Here is a 19,877-nt window from a genome sequence, read left to right as displayed (position 1 = left end):
CGGTGGAGCACGATCCGCGAAGTTGACCCTGATTGGGCACTGTAGCAGGGCGGGCGCCCAGGAGAGTAGGGCGGGCGCCCTGCCTCCGAGCCCGATCGCCTTCCCGTTCGTTCCCGTGGCTTCTGGAGTCTTCTAGATAGTAGAAAATTACGCGGCACGTTAATATCTCTATGTAATCCCGACATGTGGGTCTTTCTTCCATATTTCCTGATAACCCCTTGCAGAAATAGACAAACACCAAAACTCGTGGAATTCTATCAGATAAAACCCTAAGTCTAGGTGTTGGTTGCATTTGAATCCTTTTCCATGATTAGTTGATGGTTAAATGTGAGCATTAAGGACCGTCAACAATGGGTAAAGATGTACAACTTCTGCAAAGTATTAAAAACTAGTATACTAGCCGAGCTCACAGTCAGGAGCGGCCTTGGGGACATCTACATTAAGGGTGATGATTCTTGTTGTGTTAATATGCTCATGTTTATTGTTTAATGTTTTACATTATTTATGTCATATTGATTATGAGATTGTGGGATCTATACAATCTTGTTGCTATACTTGTGGAGTTTGACATGGACTCACTCTTGCTATTTCCCCCACACTTTAGGAGATGTTTTAGGCTTGTGATCAACGAGTTGGATCCTGTAGAGAGAAGTTAACACCCGAAGTTTGGAGTTATCTTTCGTTATATGATGCCTAAGGTTATCTCTGATTTACTAAGCACGTTATTATATTTATGCATTGTCTTTTGATATTATCCCTTATTTGTAGCTATATGTGAGATTTGTACTTTAAGACTCACATATGGTGCATATCTGATTTTGTCCTTAAAATTGGGTATTACATTAATATAATATGAGTTGCAAACCAAAGAACGAATACAAACAAGTTGCTTACTTGAATCAGAAGAGTAAATACAAAAGTACCTCAGAACGCGGTTCCAAGCGAGGGAGCCAAATTCAGACGAATACAGCTCCTGAGGAAGCTCCAACAAGCCGGGACTCCTCCGAATCTCTACTCCTCTACTCTATTTCTCTAATCTCTATCTTGATTGCTAGCCTAGATCTAGTGGATCTCTATCTAATGCTCTGACTCTTCATCTCTTGATCTGGCCTCCTCCAGGGGGGTCTAGCCTTCTATTTATAGCTAGGTAGGATGGACACGTGCTGTTGGATCAAACCGACTTAACAAGCGGCCGAGATGGCTCTTCAGAGGCGGTGGAGGAAGCTTCCAGAAGGGGGAGAAAACCCTAGCCATAGGGGGCCGCCCGGCGCTAGGGTGGGGCCGCCCGGCCCCACCTGGCGGCTGCTGACTCCCCCGTTGCGTCGGGTGTCTTCTAGAGTGTTCCTGATCCCTCTGGTGTCATCATTCCGTCGCAGATAAGTTTTGTGGCCGATTAGCACTTAAATTCATCTTTTCAGCACTTTCTGAAATAATACCTAGAAAACACAAAATATACAAAACTCGTAGAACTTGTCAGTAATAACCCTATTCTAGTAGATATTCATTTCTAGTGGAGAAATAAATGCTAACACATTTTGTAAGTTAACAGGTGTCAACATCTATAGACTTTGTCATCATCACAACTGTTCTATGTGGATACGATATTTAAAACCTCCAGGTAAAATATGACATTGGTATGATATCTGTGCGCTTGCGGATAATCTTACTTAAATCTTTTAAAGGAGTGCAGTTAATTTATACAATATATGTTAAAGATTTTAAATGTTAAAGAAATGATACAACATAAATAAATATATATCACTTCGTTGTTTTCCTTAGATCTTTGGTTGTTCGTTTCGCACTATTTTGCTAGTAAATCCTACTACTAAAAAAAAGGGAGAAAGTAAATCGTTTACCCGGCAATCGCTGGCTCGCTAGCTATGCTCTCATTGGGTCGGTCTCGATGCCAGCCCAACAGCGTGCCTCCTCTGTACAACATGTAATATAGGTTCTTACGTTGTAGATAATTAAAGTTGATGTTTTAGTTTCGCATTCAAAGTTAGAGTTAACTATTTATCTTTTTTGAACTCGCTTTGTACATATGTTATCGTGGTATTTTGTATTCCTATTGCAACGTATGGGCATTTACCTGTATATAAGGCCTTATTTAGTTCTCACCCTAAAAAGTTTTCATCCATCACATCGAATCTTTGGACGAGTACTAAATATAGATAAAAAATAAACTAATTACACAAATTGGTTGAAAATCACGAGACCAATCTTTTAAGCCTAGTTAGTCCATAATTAATCTTAAGTGCTACAGTAACCTATATATGCTAATAATTGATTAATTAAGCTTAATAAATTCATCTCACAGTTTTCAAATAAATTATATAATTAGTTTTTTTATTAATATCTAAATACTTTTTCCAACGCCCTAGGAAATATTCGATATGATAAAAAAAAAATCGTACTGCAACTAAACAACGCCTAAAACAAAGCAACCGCCTCCGGCCTCCGCCCTTCCCCGCTCCTCTCCACTCTCCGGCCTCCGCTTCCCATCCCGATCTCAGCCTGCCGCTGGCACCCCTCCTCCCCTTCCCTCCCTCTACCCGTCGCCGCCGCTGCCATGGACGAAGTCGTCAGCCAGGTAGCCATCCGCCCACCTCCTCTCAACCCGCCCCCTCTTTGTCCTTTATCTCTCTAAGCTCGGGAGGCGTGCTGCTGCAGATTTTGGAGAAGCAAGTGCTGTCGGCCGCGAAGGCGGTGGAGGACAAGCTCGATGAGGAGATCGCCGCGCTCGACCGCCTCGATCCGGACGACATCGAGGCGCTCCGCGAGCGCCGGATCCAGCAGATGCGCCGCGCCGCCGAGCGCCGCGCCAAGTGGCGCGCGCTGGGGCACGGGGAGTACACCGAGGTCCCCGAGAAGGAGTTCTTCTCCGCCGCCAAGGCCAGCGAGCGGCTCGTCTGCCACTTCTACCGCGACAACTGGCCCTGCAAGGTGCTACTGCTCTCCCACTCTCACTGCTGCCGTATGATTGTCGCAGTTAGATGCGGATCTCGTGGCAAATTGGCTGTTGTTAGGAATGGTGTGATATTTCGCTGTTCGTACTCTTTTTTATCAAGATCGGATCTTTATTGGTCCTAGTATCGTTCCCTTTGGCTCGGCTTGCATTGGACTGCTGAAATTTCTGTTTTATCTGCAGGATTGAGTGCCAGCACCGCATTTATATAGCCCTATAGATTAGTCTTGCCGTTTAACTTTCTATTATCCTCAATATGTTGACACTTCACTTAGATTGCTCTGGCCCCCTAGAGTGAAATGGAACTTAGGCGTTATGTTTTCATTCAGTTCACCGTTATGTTTTCAATCAGTTCAGTGGCAGGGCTAGAGACTCAGCTTTTTCTTTGTTTTGGGTTGGGTGGGGAGTGGGGTGGGCGCTGTCAACTTAGAAATAGTACAATAGTTATTTTATTTTAGCACAATCATACATGGGATACCCTAGAGCACCACACCATACTTGTTACGGAGTATTTGGGTATTGCTTTCCTATTTTCACGTTTACTTGCACAAATGACCCTGATCTTGTCTGGGAGAGGTAAGTACATCCCATTGTGTTGATCAACTTCATTTATTGACACATTGGAGGCTTTGTTGTACATATATGTTGGATTATTTGTTAAAAATCCCATTGTGTCACTCAAATGCACACCTTCAGTGCAATACCAGAAAACTAAGCTGTAAAGATTTAACAATATGAGCTAGAGCTATATTGTTGTTCTAGATAAATTTTATTTGATCCCCTGGTCCACCATGTCAGTATGCAACCACTTAAGTAACATTCCCAAAAGACTAGGGTAACACAGCTGAATTGCTTGATACTTCCAAGGTAGCATAATCGAAAGGTTTTCCCACATCTTATTTGTGTGTTCTTTGGGGGCGAAGGGGCCAAAGCAAACATGACCATAGTAGAGCTACATGTTCAGATTTTCAGGTCGTTAGGAGGGGGGGGGGGGGTGCCTAGCAGTAGAGTATGAGGTTGTGGTAGATGAGGCCATAAGTGAATCCCCAATTCTCCTTGAAAACAAACATACCCAGTTCTGCTTGTGTTTTTAAGTTATTTTGAAGGAAATGTCCATTTTACATCCCATGAACTTTCAATTTACATCGTGGACTATGAAACAGTCTAATTGATGGAAAATTAACTAATTTCCACCCCAATACACATGTATTGATGTGAATACAGGCACATCCAAACAAGCCCTTAGTGTTGCTCCTACCGATGCAGTGTCTTGTGTTTCGTGGTTTTATCTGTTGACAAAACAGTCGTATTGCTCTATTTGCATGTTAAAAACCGCTACCAAATCAAATCAGCAAACAAAATGTGGTTGTTTAGAGAGAGGGGGGGGGTAAGAATATAGAGAGTTAGGGATTTAAAATGTAGAATTATTGTAGTTAATGGTGTAAAGTAGATTACTGTTGAAATTCAGGGGATGTGACTTGGAAAAATTGTTTTCAACAAAACGTTGCAACTATACTAGTTATTGGTCCTTGTTTGAAATTAAAACTGAAGTGGTAGATGCTGACATAATAAACTTAACCAAGTTTGGGAGCAAATTTCTAGTTTTTGTTAGCTGTTGAAGCAGTTAGTGACGGCAGAAGACATTCAATGACTAAAACCAAAATATCCTGCAAATATTTATTTTTGAAATAGTAATGTCTACTATCATCAGTATTAAGAGTAACTTGTACTACAGAATTACAGATCATACTCTTGGATCCATTACACCATGCTCTCGGAGACTGGTTTCAGCCATAGATTGACCTGATTTTGCAACCTTCATAATTATCTTGATGGGATATCAAGAAAAATATCTTTCCATTAATCACCATGGAAGAAAATATTCTTTGCATGCAAGTGATGAAGAGGCCATTCAAAGTTTAGATACAAGAAATCAGTGTCCTCAACTCCTCATCGTGCCCATCTTTGGTTCTGATTATATTAAAACCTTTTGCAGCCAGCCTTGCTTTTTTTTGTTAGATTCAAATTAAGCACCCATTTGCGCCATATTGCTGTCTTACCTGTTAGATTTGCAGCCAATCCTGTCTTGTCGAGTTAGATTCACAGTAAGCACCCTTTTGCACCATATATCTTGCCTAGTAAAGGTAATTAGATTTTGATTTCTTGTTCTTCGCTAGTGTGCAAAGATCCTTAGCGTCTTTCCACTTGGGATCCTGCGAAGCAGGTTGCTAATCCTTGACAAATGTCAGTAGACACTCTGTTTGAATGCAATAAATACTTTATGTACAGATGAAATACAACAGCCATTGACATAAATTTTGTGATACTGTTCCTCAAATTGCAAAAGCTTTAGGCCCTGTTTGGAGCCGATCCCTGGGCGCTTATGGCAGAAAAAGGAGGCCAGTGGCCACAAATGGCCCGATTAGGTGGACAATTTCCATGCCCATGCTTCCTTTTCCCATGCTCTCTCAACTGTTATTAACCTTGAAGGTTTGACTGCATTAGTGGAGATGACATTATATAGGGAGCCTCATGTGCCATATGGTCCTTGATATATAATTAACTCCCCCTTCAAAATCAAGGTGGAAGTGGAGGATTTGAAGCATTGAGTTGAGCAAATGAAGCCGATGCTGCTCTCGTGTTTGTGCTTTAGTGTAGAAGTCTGCTACTTGCAACTCTGAGGGCACATACTGAAGAGCAGGTTTTTTTTATGATAGTGGGAACGAGTAAAGAAGGCAACACCAATGTTTCATTTGATCATTAGCAACCTTTATGGATCCAGTATTATCACATAGAAGAGGTGTGGGAACATCACATGAAATGCCAAAATCAGCAAGCAACCATCGAAGCCGTAAATCTCTATAGTGGTAGCCGCAAGTGCTCGAGGTTCAGCCTCTGTATTGGAGTGAGGTACAAATGCTTGTCTCTTGGACTTCCATGCAAGAGAAGAACCAAGATGAATGCAATAGCCTGTGACAGAGCAGCGATCCTTAGGAGCACTCGCCCAAGTGGAGTTTGAGTAAGCATGAAGCTGAAGCAAACTATAACAAGCATAGAACAAGCATCGAGATGATGTTCCCAAGTATCTCAGCACACGAAGCAAATGACCAAAATGAATATAAATAGGAGCACTCGCAAAATGATTTATAAAATATGGAACTGCATTAGCAATATCAGGTCCAGTAACAGTGAGATAAATAAACATGGTTGCCCACGATATGCATATATCGAGAAGGGTCCTCAAGAGGTATACCATCAGTAGCACAAAGCTGCAAGTGGATTAGCCATGCGATTATTAGTAATGCCTGAACGAGCAATAGGGCCCTTTATGTATTTGGACTGAGAGAGATAATATTCCTCTGCAGAATGGGAAACCTCAATCCCTAAGAAATAACTGAGAGGACCCAAATCATCATAAATCTGAAATTGCTCACCCAGCTGACTGCTGCTTCGCATGAGAAATGTTTTCCATATCGTCGCTCGTAATCAGCATATAAAAGAAGCAAGTACGTTCACATAGAGAAAGTTCGAGCGGGATCATTAGCACTAGGTGAAAAACCAGCAGCCCTTGTCACAGAAACTAAGGATGAGGAGCCTATTTAAGACTATATAAAGCATGATGAAGACGACAAAATATCCCAAGGGAGCATCAACACCTAGGGGTTGCTACCTCTTCATTCAAATCATCATATAAAGCAATGACAGTCATATCCCAAGATGAAGTAGCAGCCTTTGCAATCAGATTATGGACGGTAGTTATATAAGGGCATCCCCAATGGTTTCCAAATAGCTAGTCTAGGAAGAATTCTATTGGCTATCAGGGAGAGAGATCAAGTAGCTAGCGACTCCCAAATAGCTAGTCTAGCACGACCTCCAAGAAACAACTCTCTCATAGCTCAAATAATTCTCACCTAGTGTTCTTTTTTTTATTATTTCTAAGCCCAATCTAGCTAGCTATTTGAAAGTTGCCATTGAAGATGTCCTAAGCAATCGATGCAGTCTCATTATGATCACATCTATGAGTCTGTCGAAAATCTATAGCAACAAGCCTAGCTTTATATCGCTTAATAGAACCATCAGACCTGGTCTTAAGGTCTTTTGAATACCCATTTAGATGTTATAGGCCTGGCATGTGATGGTAATAGAACAAGATCCCAAGTGCATGTCTGATCAAGGGCAGCAAGCTCCTCAGACATCGCCAAGCTGCCATTCAGGAATGATAGAAGTTTCGTGATACATGGATGGCTCAGCAACAACATTCATGCGTGAAAAACCATACTTGTCAGCAGGCCCAGTAGTAGTGCCTAGTGCGACCCTGCGGTTTAGGCGGTGGAGGTGGAGGTGGGGGTGGGGGTGCAGAAGCAGGAGCAGGAGTCTCATGTGGAGACAACACAGTAGGTGTGATGGACAAATGTTGATCGGGAATGGGCATAATGGATGAGAATGGTGTAGACACATCATCACTGGAAGAATGAGTAAGAGGACAGAGAAATTGTGTGGACTCTGGGGGAGAGTATGAGGGTTGAATAGAGTGCTTTCACTCCCTATATTTCAGCCTCCCACTACACGAAGCTTGTCCTACAACAACTTCCCCCCGTACAAACTTCAATTTGTTCATTCGCCTCAAGTTGCACTCTTGGTGTCATGGGAGTATAAACTTCACATTCTAAAGTGCTCAAACTCAAATCCATTCTCACATTTTCGTATGTAACCTTTTTTATCTGATCCATAGCCAATAATTTTACACCTCAGTTACCAAGTTGGCACTAAGGGCTCAATTTGCCAAATGATAGTTCGTGACCCTGAGCACCCAAACACTTAAGGGGGCACCTTGAATTCTCTTTGACCTAGGAAAAGTTCATCTAGGGACTTCAAGCCAAATATCTTCTTTGGGATACAATTGATGAGTGATGACCTACATGGACATCATCACTGCTTAGCTGAAGAAAAACTTAGGAATTCATGTGGAAAATGAACAAATACGAGTGTGAGTTCATTCCAAGCAGCATAAGCTTCCTGAACCTTTTCCTTCACAGAGTGTTGAGGTTGTCAAATTTGTTTCTATTTGTGTAGAAGCTCTTGTAGAGGTAATATACCTCTGAAATCTTTTGTTAACTTTAACAGACACTCTTCCTCAGAGATAGATTCAAATAATGACAAATGAATGGTAACATGGTATCTATCCGTGGTCAGGAAGTGCTTCGAGTCCTGTGTCCTTGCTTTGCTCTACTGAAGGATAATGCATGTTTTTTCTAAGAACGTTATTCAGTAATTTGGACCATATCTTTGAGTGACAAAAATGCTCAGGAAGATGAACAAACCTGAATTGTTCTGAAATGTATAAATCATGATAAGACCATTCATCTCTCGGAATTTAAACATGAATCAAAGCCTAAGGGCCCTATGGGAAGTTAGTTCGGTGCTTTGTTTGGTTTACCAGGCCATTTTTTCTCAACACTGATTCTTTTGGCCTCCCCTAGAGACAGCTAGACAATTCCAATTGTTGGCACAGAAAATGTTCATTGTTAGCCCTTTAAAAAGACCAATAGTTCAGACAAATGAACCTGCAATGCCTTAAGGTTCTAGGCTTCTGAGATTTATGATAATGAGTTGCAGTGCATGTTGGAATAATGTGTTAGCCGTATCTTTCTAAACTTTGCTGGTAGCAATTAGTAGATGTGCTCATTACTTCATTGTGTGGACATAGAACATTTTAGTGATCGAAGGAGGTGAGATTTATGATAATGAGTTGCAGTGCATGTTGGAATAATGTGTTGGCTGTAGCTATCTAAGCTTTGCTGGTAGCAATCAGTAGATGTGCTCATTAGTTCATTGGACGGACATAGAACCTTTCAGTGGTTGAATGAGGTGATCTAGCCTCTGGACTTCTAAGGTTTGGTTGCACCTGTGACCCCCTGATTCAGAATGAGGAGAAAAATGTTTGATTTGCATGAATTAAAACATCTTGGAATTGCTACCAGTCATTAGTGTTTGTATTTCCTTGCATATAGCCTCTATATGATCCAGTTGTGCACTTGTGCTCGTAGCGCATCCAATCTTCCTTGACCACTTCCAATTGACCTTGCAGTATGCAACTGTTGTGTAACCAGTTGCTTGTGCTTGTTTGCAACAGTGCATTGCAAGCTGTGGGTGCAACGAAATGATCTCATGTGGTGCTTCCACATCATTCCTTTGTAGGACAGTATCTAGAAAGGTTTGCTAGGGTTGTGGTCTATTAAAGTTACACTTCCCTTCTTTTCATCCACCATAGTTTCGATCTGTCTTTGGAGTGGTGTTACATGGTGCCAGGCCTACAACGGACGCAAGAAGGCCAGCACAGCATGATAAGAGGATTAGTGCTTCCTATTAGGTTTGTTAGGTGTTAGTTCAGGGCTTGTTTATAACTTTATATTAAGATTGGTTTGTTAGGAACTTAGGATCAAGACTAAGTTGTTCCATTGTCTTCTATATATGGGAGTGGATAATCATGAATAGGGAAGCTAAAGTTGATATCTTAACCTCTCTCTCAGTTCCATAATCCTAGCACCAGGGAGGCAAGGCTTATCGAGCATAGCAGTTGCTCTACAACACCTTAAGCCCATAACCTCACAACAAATGGTGCAGACTATTTTTGGGATGTCTCACAACAAATGGTGCAGACTGCAATGGTTGGGATGTCTTGCAAGATTCAAATAGATTTGTGTTTGAAATTTCTTTTTTTTTCTGTATAATCTCAAAGCTGATGTTCCTTTGTGCTATATTTGCTTTCTTCTTCCTACAATCCTATTGATACAGTTACGATCTGTTCATTGTGTCGGTTACTAGAAGTGATGGTATCATTTAAATTGTGTTCAGTCTTGCCATCTTGTCTATTAGAATATGAAAAGCCTAGAATTTGTAGAGTCTAGAATGAAGAGTCTTAGTAGTTCAGGAGTCATGTAACTCCTTTATAAACTGATGATCAATCAATGGAATAGTAGAGATTATTCCTCTCACATGGAAATGATCTCCATTTTGTTCGGGAGCGTGTGGCCCTTGGAGCTGTGCGGGTTCTTCATGTTCCCACATCCCTTCAGTATGCCGACATATTTACTAAGGGATTGCCAACTGGTGTCTTCATCAACTTTCGATCCAGTCTCAATGTTCGATCATCTCCCGGTTGAGACTGCGGGAGGGTATTAGAATATGAGAAGCCTAGAATTTGTATAGTCTAGAATGAAGAGTCTTAGTAGTTCAAGAGTCATGTAACTCCTTTACAAACTGATGATCAATCAATGGAAGAGTAGAGATTATTCCTCTCACATTGTGCTGTGCAATACCATTTTTTCATGTTGCTCTCTTGACCTGCAGGTTGTGGATAAACACTTGTCAATTCTTGCAAAACAGCATGTAGAAACACGGTTTGTGAAAGTCCATGCTGAGAAGGCTCCCTTCCTGACAGAGAAGCTCAGGATAGTTGTCCTTCCGACTCTTGCTATAGTTAAGAATGCCAAGGTCGAGGACTATGTGGTAAGTGAACACTCTTGCTAGTGTTTCCTTAGCATTGTGTTTGACAATAAAGTCATTTTATTCTTCTGGTATTGCAAGGTTGGCTTTGATGAGCTTGGCGGCAAAGACGACTTCAGCACCGAGGATCTGGAAGAACGGCTGGCGAAATCCCAAGTTATCTTCCTCGATGGAGAAGGGTCTGCATACGCCGCAAAGCAGGCTGCCGCCACCAAACGAAGCGTTCGGCAATCAGACACCGGCGACTCATCTGACTCTGAATAGCTCCTCTGTTGGTATTATATCTTAATGGGTACACAATACAGACGTATGTTGGCTGAAAAAAGAGGGTGTTACTCCAGTTTTGAAATTTGAGCTGGGATTGACATTATATATCTCAAGATCTTGAACCCTGATATAGGTTGTGGTTTGAGCTGTTGGATTGTATAGTTCTGTCTTGTGGGCTCACATCTGATTGGTTTGCTCGAGTGATTTGTTTGCCCTGAACCGCGAGGACAACCCTGATGAGAAAAGAGAGAGAGAGAGAGAGAGAGAGAGAGAGAGGAGGCCCAGGCTTTGCTGTTGTGAGCTACTACTACTGTCTCAGTGCTGCGCATGATGATGCGCCATGAATGAGCGGTCTCGCTCAATCTAGGACCATGTGCTCCGTGCGGCAGATTGCCTCGTCGTCATCATCCCCTGCTGCGTCGTCCTCTGTACAACATGGACGCAGCTGCGGCTGCTGTTGCTCATCCATGAATAGATTCTGTGCCGTGTCCTGCAGACTGCAGTGTCACCTTTTCAGCTGCTGCTGTGCTCACTCGTTTCCCCATGTGCTCATCATTGAGCATCCTGGCCTCCTGATCAGATGAGATGAGATGAGATCAAAAGTGGAGAAGAACGGTAAAGGTGGCGGATCCGCTGTCTGTTTTGCGCAGATTGTGCCTGCTGGTACTGGTACACCCCCTGACGGCAGCTTGAATGCCGGCAAATTTAGGGATTGGGATTGCATGCATTGGATTGATTGAATCCCAATTGAATTGCAGCTTCAGATCGGTCGGTTGGTATGCTAGGTATCAATGCGTTTCTGGGACTATTGATTGTGTGTGCTACAACTGTTTGTATTGGCATGTTTGGACGCCACGCAGGTTTTTTTTTTTACTACTGTAGTACTGGACGTTTCAATTCTTTGCAATGTGCGGTACCTGCAGTGGACAGTGGAGTTAGAGCTAACATTTGGATCTTGTTTCGCTTAAATTGGACACCAGAAGATGTGGATACTTACAAAACTACAAGTAAAAATAGCATAATACGACTTCCTTGGTCCTACTAAAGATGTGTTTGGTAAAACTCTTCTTGACGGGGTCAACTAGAGGAGTAGGAGTCATAATTTGTGGATCATCTAAAACGGCTCTAGCTTTGTTTTTATTGAAAAAACAGCTCTTTTACGTAGAATGTTTGATAGGATCGCCTGGAGGAGCCAGAGCTAGAGCTGGAGAGGGGTCAAGTCCTAAAGCTCTAGCTCTAGTAATATACAAAATGAGTAGACAAATTCTGGTAAGGTGGGTGGTTACATCAGACGCACGATTGAGAGTACAGAATTATTGTTAGCTTCCTAGTCTTTTCCTCCCAAGAATCAGAAGGGAGAACATTCAGAACTTTTCGATGAATTATTGAGTCCAATCAGGACGAACTTTACAGGCTCTTATACATATATACTTTTTTTTAGCGCGACTCGGGTCTAGTCATGACACTGAAGGAAAAAAAACACATGTAACGTCACCCATGCTTTTTCCGTGAAGACATCTTGACTCGGTCCAACAAGAGACGTCTCCTACAATATATACTACTGTTTAGTTCACCCCAAAAATCAAAAACTTTTTTAAGATTTTCCGTCACATCAAAACTTGCGGCACATGTATGAAGCATTAAATATAGATAAAAACAAAAACTAATTGCACAGTTTGTCTGTAAATCGCGAGACGAATTTTTAAGCCTAGTTACTCCATGATTGGACAATGTTTGTTAAATAAAATGAAAATGCTACAATGTCAAAATCTAAAAAATTTTTGGATCTATACAAAGCCAAGTACTAGTACTTAGGAGGGGTCAATTACTTGGATCCAATGAAATGACGCAACACGACACGACGGCACTTTTGTCACGTTAATCTACTTGGCCGGCCAATAAACTAGGGTTTATGTCCCTTGTTTAGGACACCTAATGGCTGATGTAACCACAAAAAGATACGCGTCAGCCGGGCTAACAAAAAAAAAAGGGTTACTAGCTAGTTATGAATCAAACGACGACCTTGACATGATCTCCGGAAGATCACAGGCAGGAAGCGACAGAAAGGAATTGGACTGGGAGCTCAGGAGTTGTTGGAAAGCATCACCGGAAAGAATCGTTATAATATATGTGCTTGTAAGTTGGAACGCAACAATAATTTTAGGTCCTGCATCATTGACTAATTTATGGTGCAACCTTCATATATATGAGTACTTGTATAGTATAAGTTGCTAGATGGGGTTGAACATGGAAAACTTCAATGGTTCTAGTGAAAATTCGAGAAGATTGTTACAAGTTCAGGAATCCAAATTAGTGTTACTCTACAACAGTTTGCAGATGTAATTAATAGGAGTTGCAGCAGTACAGACAATAATGGTCTCTTGATACCTCACAAGTGACAGAATTTACAGCATGCTAATTTATATACAATAAAAATATCGCAACTGACTTTTTTGAAAAAATAAAATAAAAAAATCTCACAAATAAAGTGTTTAAAGTCAACGGTAGAGATGAAATAAAAATGAAGTAGACCTAAAGGTAAATTCTCAGAAAAGCAACGGGATTATATTCGTGCTCATTGCAAAGGCGGACCAGACACCTAACCGGTTGGATCACCAATAGCTAGCCAGCAAGGGATTCTTCTTGTACACATGAATGAAAAAGATGAGAAATCCAAAATATGCCGGCCACCACACTTTCACACTTGTGGATGCACATCCATCCATGGATGCCCACTCTCCTAGCTAGCTCAGGGAATAAGTCCTCGGTGTTAATAGGAGGTGAATACAACCATTTGTTGTTCAATATTACTTACAAGAAATGAGGTTGTTTTTGACAAGTGCTAATCTTAATTTTTTTTGTAGGCGCTATTGAAAGGAACACATTGGTTATGTCAACGAGCGCAGTTAATTACATAGATGTAAAGACAACAAAGAACACATCTTTCAAATTCATTGAGCACTAGAGACATGCTCTTTGTCTTGTTTGGATGGCCACAATATTAATTGGAGCTTTGAGATGGACACTTTTTACTTCTTATTATCTTTGGTATGATTCTCTTGGTCTCAAGAGATGAAGTTGGGCTTGTCTCCTTTCTCTAAAAAAATAGTGAAAATCTAAAGATGATAGAATTTGAGTCGTTGAAGGTGGGTTGTGCACCCAAGAGCGATAAATTTAGGTTTATTTTTAGGTTAACAATAAGATATAGCGATTGTGTAATGGACACCTCAAAATCAACAATATTTTCAACACAATGTGTTAAAATATTTGCGTATTATTGAAAATGATGAAAAGCTCAGCCAAGATAGAGTGCAAGGCTACTGTGCATAAGCCTAAAAGATCGTGCCTTCTACGATTTTTTTGACCAAAAAAGACTAGGGGGAGATCCCATACTGTGAGAATTTTTATATTAATTAGGGGGTTTGTCTTTGTTGTGGTCGTTTGCTTGCTCATGTTGTTAGTAGATTTGCCTTAGTTAGTTTTTATATTTGTTCTACTGCTCTTGTTTTGTGTTACTCTAAAGTCGTTGTTTGTTCAGCCTGGACCTTCTTATCAATATAATTGGCAGCACTACCAATTGATTCACTTCAATAAGTAACTTCAGGTAAACTTAAGTATTATTACTCCTTTTCCTTCAAAATGTCTATTCGACAATTAAGATAGACAAGCCTAGTAGCTAGCAATAAATCCAGTAACCCAAGCGTCCATTTGGATCCTTTCATTAGGGCTAAATTTGAATCTACTTCATGAACTAGGCTATTTAACTTATGTTCCACCACTTTTTATAAATCTTAAGTATAAATCTGTGTCAAATTCAAAAGGTAAGAAATGAAAATAGAAATAGTAAGAAACAGAAAGTGAGATTCGCCGCCCGATCTCCTTCACTCGTCTCTGTCTCTCTCTCGAGTCACCACACTAAAGGCTTCTTGTGGGGATCCTCATGTTCGTCAAGCTTTCACCCGCGGCAAGGAACATGATTCTTAATTCTTAAAACTGGATCGGATACGAACAGATATGATTGATATTATATTTGTTTTCATATTTCTGGTCGAATTCGGATTCGAATACGGATAATATCAACCATATCGGATAAGATAGGATTAGATGTCGACATCATAAATATATGATTTAAATATTCAAATACGGATACGAAATCGGATGCCTCTAAATAAATTCAGCCACGAATACAGTCGGAAAATATCTTTACCGTTTTCATGTCATGCGCAAAGACGATGTATGGAACCCGATCCATTCTTCCACTCCCACCAGGGGTGAAAAAAGTTGCATTTTTGCTATTGCTGCAAGCATCGTCTGGTCGTCCTCACTTTTCACCCAACCAACCATGGCATGCACATTGGCAGCAGTATGGCACAGCACCAGCAGGAAGCAGCCTTTTGATAGACTTTTTGGAAAGGAGGATCGTGATGAGGCCGAAAAGAGGCGGTCGACCATCATGGCATCTGATCTGACTTGACCCCATGGCTTTTTCAGCCCTCCTCCCCATAATTGCCATTGCGTGGCAATGGGAGTCCGAAGGAGAATCCTGCCCGGACCCGGGTACGAACGTCCGTGGGTCTCTCTGGTCTTAAGATCTCATCATGCTTGGGTTGCTGCTGTGCTGTCAACAAAGGCAGGCAGGCAGGCAGGCAGGCAGCTATAGTAGTGCCTACTAGACCTCCGTCCCTAAATGTTTTGGCTCCTAAGAAACAACTTTAACTAAACATATATTAAAAAATAATAATATTTAGATATATAATTTGTAGTATTGAATAGATATTTAATGCAGTTTTTTTATAAATTTATTTAAAGATAAAAATATTGTACGTATTTTCTATACTCAAGTCAAAGTTATCGATAGGTAAATCGTGACAACAAATATTCAAATATTTAGGAAAGGAGTAATTCTTTTCATGCATCTAAGGTTTTGTCAAGTTGGTGAAAATTTTTCGCTTTGGTGACAGTAGCATTTTTTTTGTATTTGGTAATTATTGTCCAATCATGAATTAACTAAACTTAAAAGATTTGTTTCGTAAATTACAGTCAAACTATGTAATTAATTATTTTTAAACTATATTTAGTGTTCTATACATGTGCTGTAAGATTTGATGTGACGATGAATTTAGAAAAAAATTTAGAACTATAAACAAGGCCTAATCCATCAGGATTGGAATGCAGAAGGGATCAGGTACCTTTTCTTTTCTTTTTGAGCCTAGGATCTTTTTTTTCTTTTTGAGGCCCTGTTTAGTTCTCTACCAAAAAAATTTTTATTCATCCCATCGAATCTTTGACACATGCATGGAACATTAAATGTAGATAAAAAATAAACTAATTATACAGTTTAGTTGAAAATCACGAGACGAATCTTTTAAGCCTAGTTACTCCATGATTAGCCTTAAGTGCTACAGTAACCCACATATGCTAATGATAGATTAATTATGCTTAATAGATTTGTCTTGTAGTTTTCTGACGAGCTATGTAATTTATTTTTTTTATTAGTTTCTAAAAATCTCTCCCGACGTCCTTTCGACATATCCGATGTGACACTAAAAAAAAATTCATCTCTAATTTAAACAGGGTCTGAGTCTAGGATCAGGCACCTTTCTGCCTTTATGAACGGGTCACTTTTGCTCTGACTGAAACCCCATGCTATTGCTACTTGCTAGCTGTTCTCTGATGGGATCGGATAGGGTTGAGGAGGGGATTCGACAAGCTGCATGATGTACGCGGCGATCTATCATGCTCGATCCATCCTTGTTCTTTCCTTCCCACTGCTCGTAGCATTGATCTGTTATCCCCAAAACGAAAATTAATTCCAGATTCAACTAAAAGACACACAGGGAATAATGAAAAATTCACTATATATATCAAGGCATAACGACAGTAGTACTATTCTTTAGCAAAAGATGAATTGATAAAAAGGAAAAGGAAAAAGGTGTGGTATGGGAGGAACTGAGCATGCATGTTTCCTGCAAGAGATCGACAAGAGTGTGTACAAATAATGAGATGACAGATTTGTAGTGACATGGTCGTCGCATCTGCGAGCAGTGGGGTTTTCTTTTGTTTGACAAATTAAAAAAGCTGGCTGGCTCCCTGTGGAGAGATGGAATCCACGGCCACAAGCAAACCTTGGTCAAGCGTCTCCTGATTGCACACTGACCTTTTTAGCTCGGTTTTCTCATCCAGTTTCGTATCATCTTGCGCAACTTTCAAGTTAGGCGTTGTGTTCGCAAAATTTTTTGGCTTTATCTATTGTAATACTTACATTTATATTTAATAATTATTCAATACTTACATTTATATTTAATAATTATTATCCAATCACAGACTAAGGGTCTGTTTGGTTGAGTGTGGTAAAGTTTACCGTTCATCACATCGAATGTTTGGACATATGTATGAGATTCGATGTGACGGAGAATCTTGTAAGATTTTGAGAACTAAACAAGGCCTAAATATAGATTATTTATGAAACTAAAAACACAGGTAGAGAGTAATTTGTGAGACAAATCTTTTGATTCTAATTAGTCTATGATTAGACACTAATTATTAGATAAAACAAAAATGCTAACCTTTAACAACCGTAACCAAACATCCCTAACTAGACTCAAAATATTCATCTCCTAAATTATAAACAAACTGTATAATTAGTTTTTATTTTTATCTATATTTAATATTCTATACATATGTCTAAAATTTTAATGTGATGGATAATCTTGAAAATTTTTGAAAGCACGTCCTAGTCAGAATTTGATAGAAAGTAGTGGTCCTGTTTTTCTCTTTCTTGTTTCTTCAACGGCATGGGCCTTTTTCTTTGCTGATTTTTCCTACAGTATCTCTGCATGTTTATCTACATTCACTACATACAGGTATTCCATTTTTTATATTCAGGTCAACAGAAGCTGTATCTTTCAGTTCAACAGTATTTAAACTATGTTATATACTCCCTCTATTTCAAATTATAAATCATTTCAAGAATCATGAAGAGTTAAAGCATCTCAAGTTTGACCAAAATTATAAAAAGAAGTACAAAGATTTATGACATCAAATAGATATATTATTAAAATATAATTGATGAAGAATCTAATGATACTTAGATAGTATCATAAATGTTATTATCTAATTACATAAATTTAGTCTAACTTGGCATGCTTTGACTCTCAATATTCTTGAAATGACTTATAGTTCGGGATAGAGGGAGTATATTAATTATAGTGATGTTACAAACTAAACTAAGCATGAACAAACTTGTTCGAGTTTAAGTGCTGGGTAGTAGTGTTGGTTGAATTGAAATTAACCGGAGAAAACTAATCACTGAGGTTGTGAAGTAGTAGTCCATTTTGAGAAGGTTTATGAGCCCCTTTGACATTTGATTGCACTGGTCATTTGATCGGGTCAATTTGAACGGGCCTCGTTTGATAAGCCCGTCGTGTGTCTTATAAGCCATATTTTTAGTGTTTTTTTTCATAATAAATCAATAAATAATATTTCCAGTCATGATTTTTTAGATCAGCGAACAACTATAGCAAGTGAAAAAGTATCCATACATCTTTAAGCATGAAGGATGGATATTTATAAGTAAAACTATTTAGTAATATTTTTTTCATATAATAAATTAGAGAATAATATTTTTAATTATGGTTTTTTAACCAAGCAAGGTGATCATGAATGGAGAGCAAAGCAGCACATGACCAAACCACACGTTAGGTCCGGGGAGGAAAAGCAAATAAATGGATGCACATGGAAGGAAGTGCAATTGGGTCGGGACGTGGGGCCCACCCCTCCTTTTCATTTTTAAAGCCTCACCTGTCCTTTCTTGCTTGATTCTACGAACCTGTAAAGGCATGCATCTTTGCATCCGCCATCCATCTTTTCCGACTCTTTTTTTTTTCCCTTCTGATATTTGCCTTCCAAGAAACGGCTCTTCTGTTATCATCGATAGATCCGGTGTGGCCGACCTCCCAAGTGGCCTCCAGTGTGCCGCTCCCACACTCAATACATGAGCATGATCATCTAGCTCGTTGACTGAATCATCTCTTGAGCATTAATAAAAAGGAAGCCCGTTTCAACACTGGTGTGCATGGTTATTTGTCTAGGGCTAGGGGATTTGATTCCTGGTTTTGGATCAGTGCACATGTTGCAGATTTGCAGCTATAGTTAAGAGTTGTGCCTGTGGCTAGGGCCGGCGCTGGGGCTCCTTTTGAGGCCTTGTTTAGTTCGTGAAATTATTTTAGTTTAATTATCGTAGTATTTTTATTAGTATTTGGTAATTATTGTCCAACTATAGATTAATTAGGTTCAAAAGATTTATCTCGTAAATTATAGATAAACTATGTAATTAGTTTTTTATCTACACTTAATATTTTATACATGCGTCTAAATATTCTATGTACTGAAAAATATTTTTTAAAAAAAATTAGAACTAAAGAAGGTCTGAATTGAACTTGAAAGATGGGGTGGCCAATGCAGGTCGCATTGAGAACGAACTAACTAGAAAAAGGGTGTGGTCCAAGTGGAACCACTTTGTCTGTCACTAATGCTAGGGGGCATATGTTTAAAGAGGAAAAACTAGAAACACGGCTGGCAATTATACTCTCTTTAGATTAGTAGAAGTTGTTTTGGAGAACGATACAATCTCTAAAACAAAACTTTGACATTTTATTTCTATAAAAACATTTGTTAAAAATTGATATATTTGTATGAAAATATTTTTTTAAGATAGATACTCATATATTTTCACATTTCTAAACTCAACAACTTAAAAGTTATTCATAACTTATATTCTTAATGTTTGACCCAAATGTTATCTAAAACAATTTTTACCAATCTAGAGGGAGTAAAAACTTTTCTTATCCTCGAGAAGGCATTGCGAGAGTGAGGGAGAATATGCATGACATCCCATCCTATGCTCTATATTTGGATCCACCTAACTAAAGTTTAGGTAGCTAAAATTTCAAAGCTAAACTTTAGCCAGCTAAGAGCCTGTTTGGATCTAAAATCTTTTTGGATTTGGACACTGTAGCACTTTCGTTTGTATTTGATAAATATTATTCAACCATGGTCTAACAGACTTAAAAGATTCGTCTCACGAATTACAGTCAAACTGTGCAATTAGTTATATTTTTTACTATATTTAATGCTCAAT

At 39.5% G+C, this 19,877-nt stretch overlaps 1 protein-coding gene across 1 annotated transcript; it reads left to right on the top strand.

The window, feature by feature from the left end:
• Positions 2,427–10,903, top strand: LOC8073257 (thioredoxin domain-containing protein 9 homolog). The gene is made up of 4 exons (XM_002445250.2): positions 2,427–2,590; positions 2,671–2,943; positions 10,316–10,474; positions 10,553–10,903. Exons 1-4 carry the CDS (start codon positions 2,570–2,572, stop codon positions 10,733–10,735), a joined length of 636 nt encoding a protein of 211 aa, XP_002445295.1. The 5' UTR covers positions 2,427–2,569; the 3' UTR covers positions 10,736–10,903.

The sequence above is a fragment of the Sorghum bicolor genome, chromosome 7 (assembly GCF_000003195.3).
Source record: "Sorghum bicolor cultivar BTx623 chromosome 7, Sorghum_bicolor_NCBIv3, whole genome shotgun sequence".
NCBI lineage: Eukaryota > Viridiplantae > Streptophyta > Magnoliopsida > Poales > Poaceae > Sorghum > Sorghum bicolor.
Note: the sequence above shows the minus strand (reverse complement) of the source record. Positions and strands in the feature narration are given on the sequence as shown.

Bases quoted from the DNA above. Each gene is read 5' to 3' on its own strand.
- LOC8073257 (XM_002445250.2), top strand. From the start codon at position 2,570: ATGGACGAAGTCGTCAGCCAG. The intron at 2,591-2,670 runs GTAGCCATCCGC...GTGCTGCTGCAG, and splicing joins TGGACGAAGTCGTCAGCCAG to ATTTTGGAGAAGCAAGTGCT. The intron at 10,475-10,552 runs GTAAGTGAACAC...TGGTATTGCAAG, and splicing joins CCAAGGTCGAGGACTATGTG to GTTGGCTTTGATGAGCTTGG.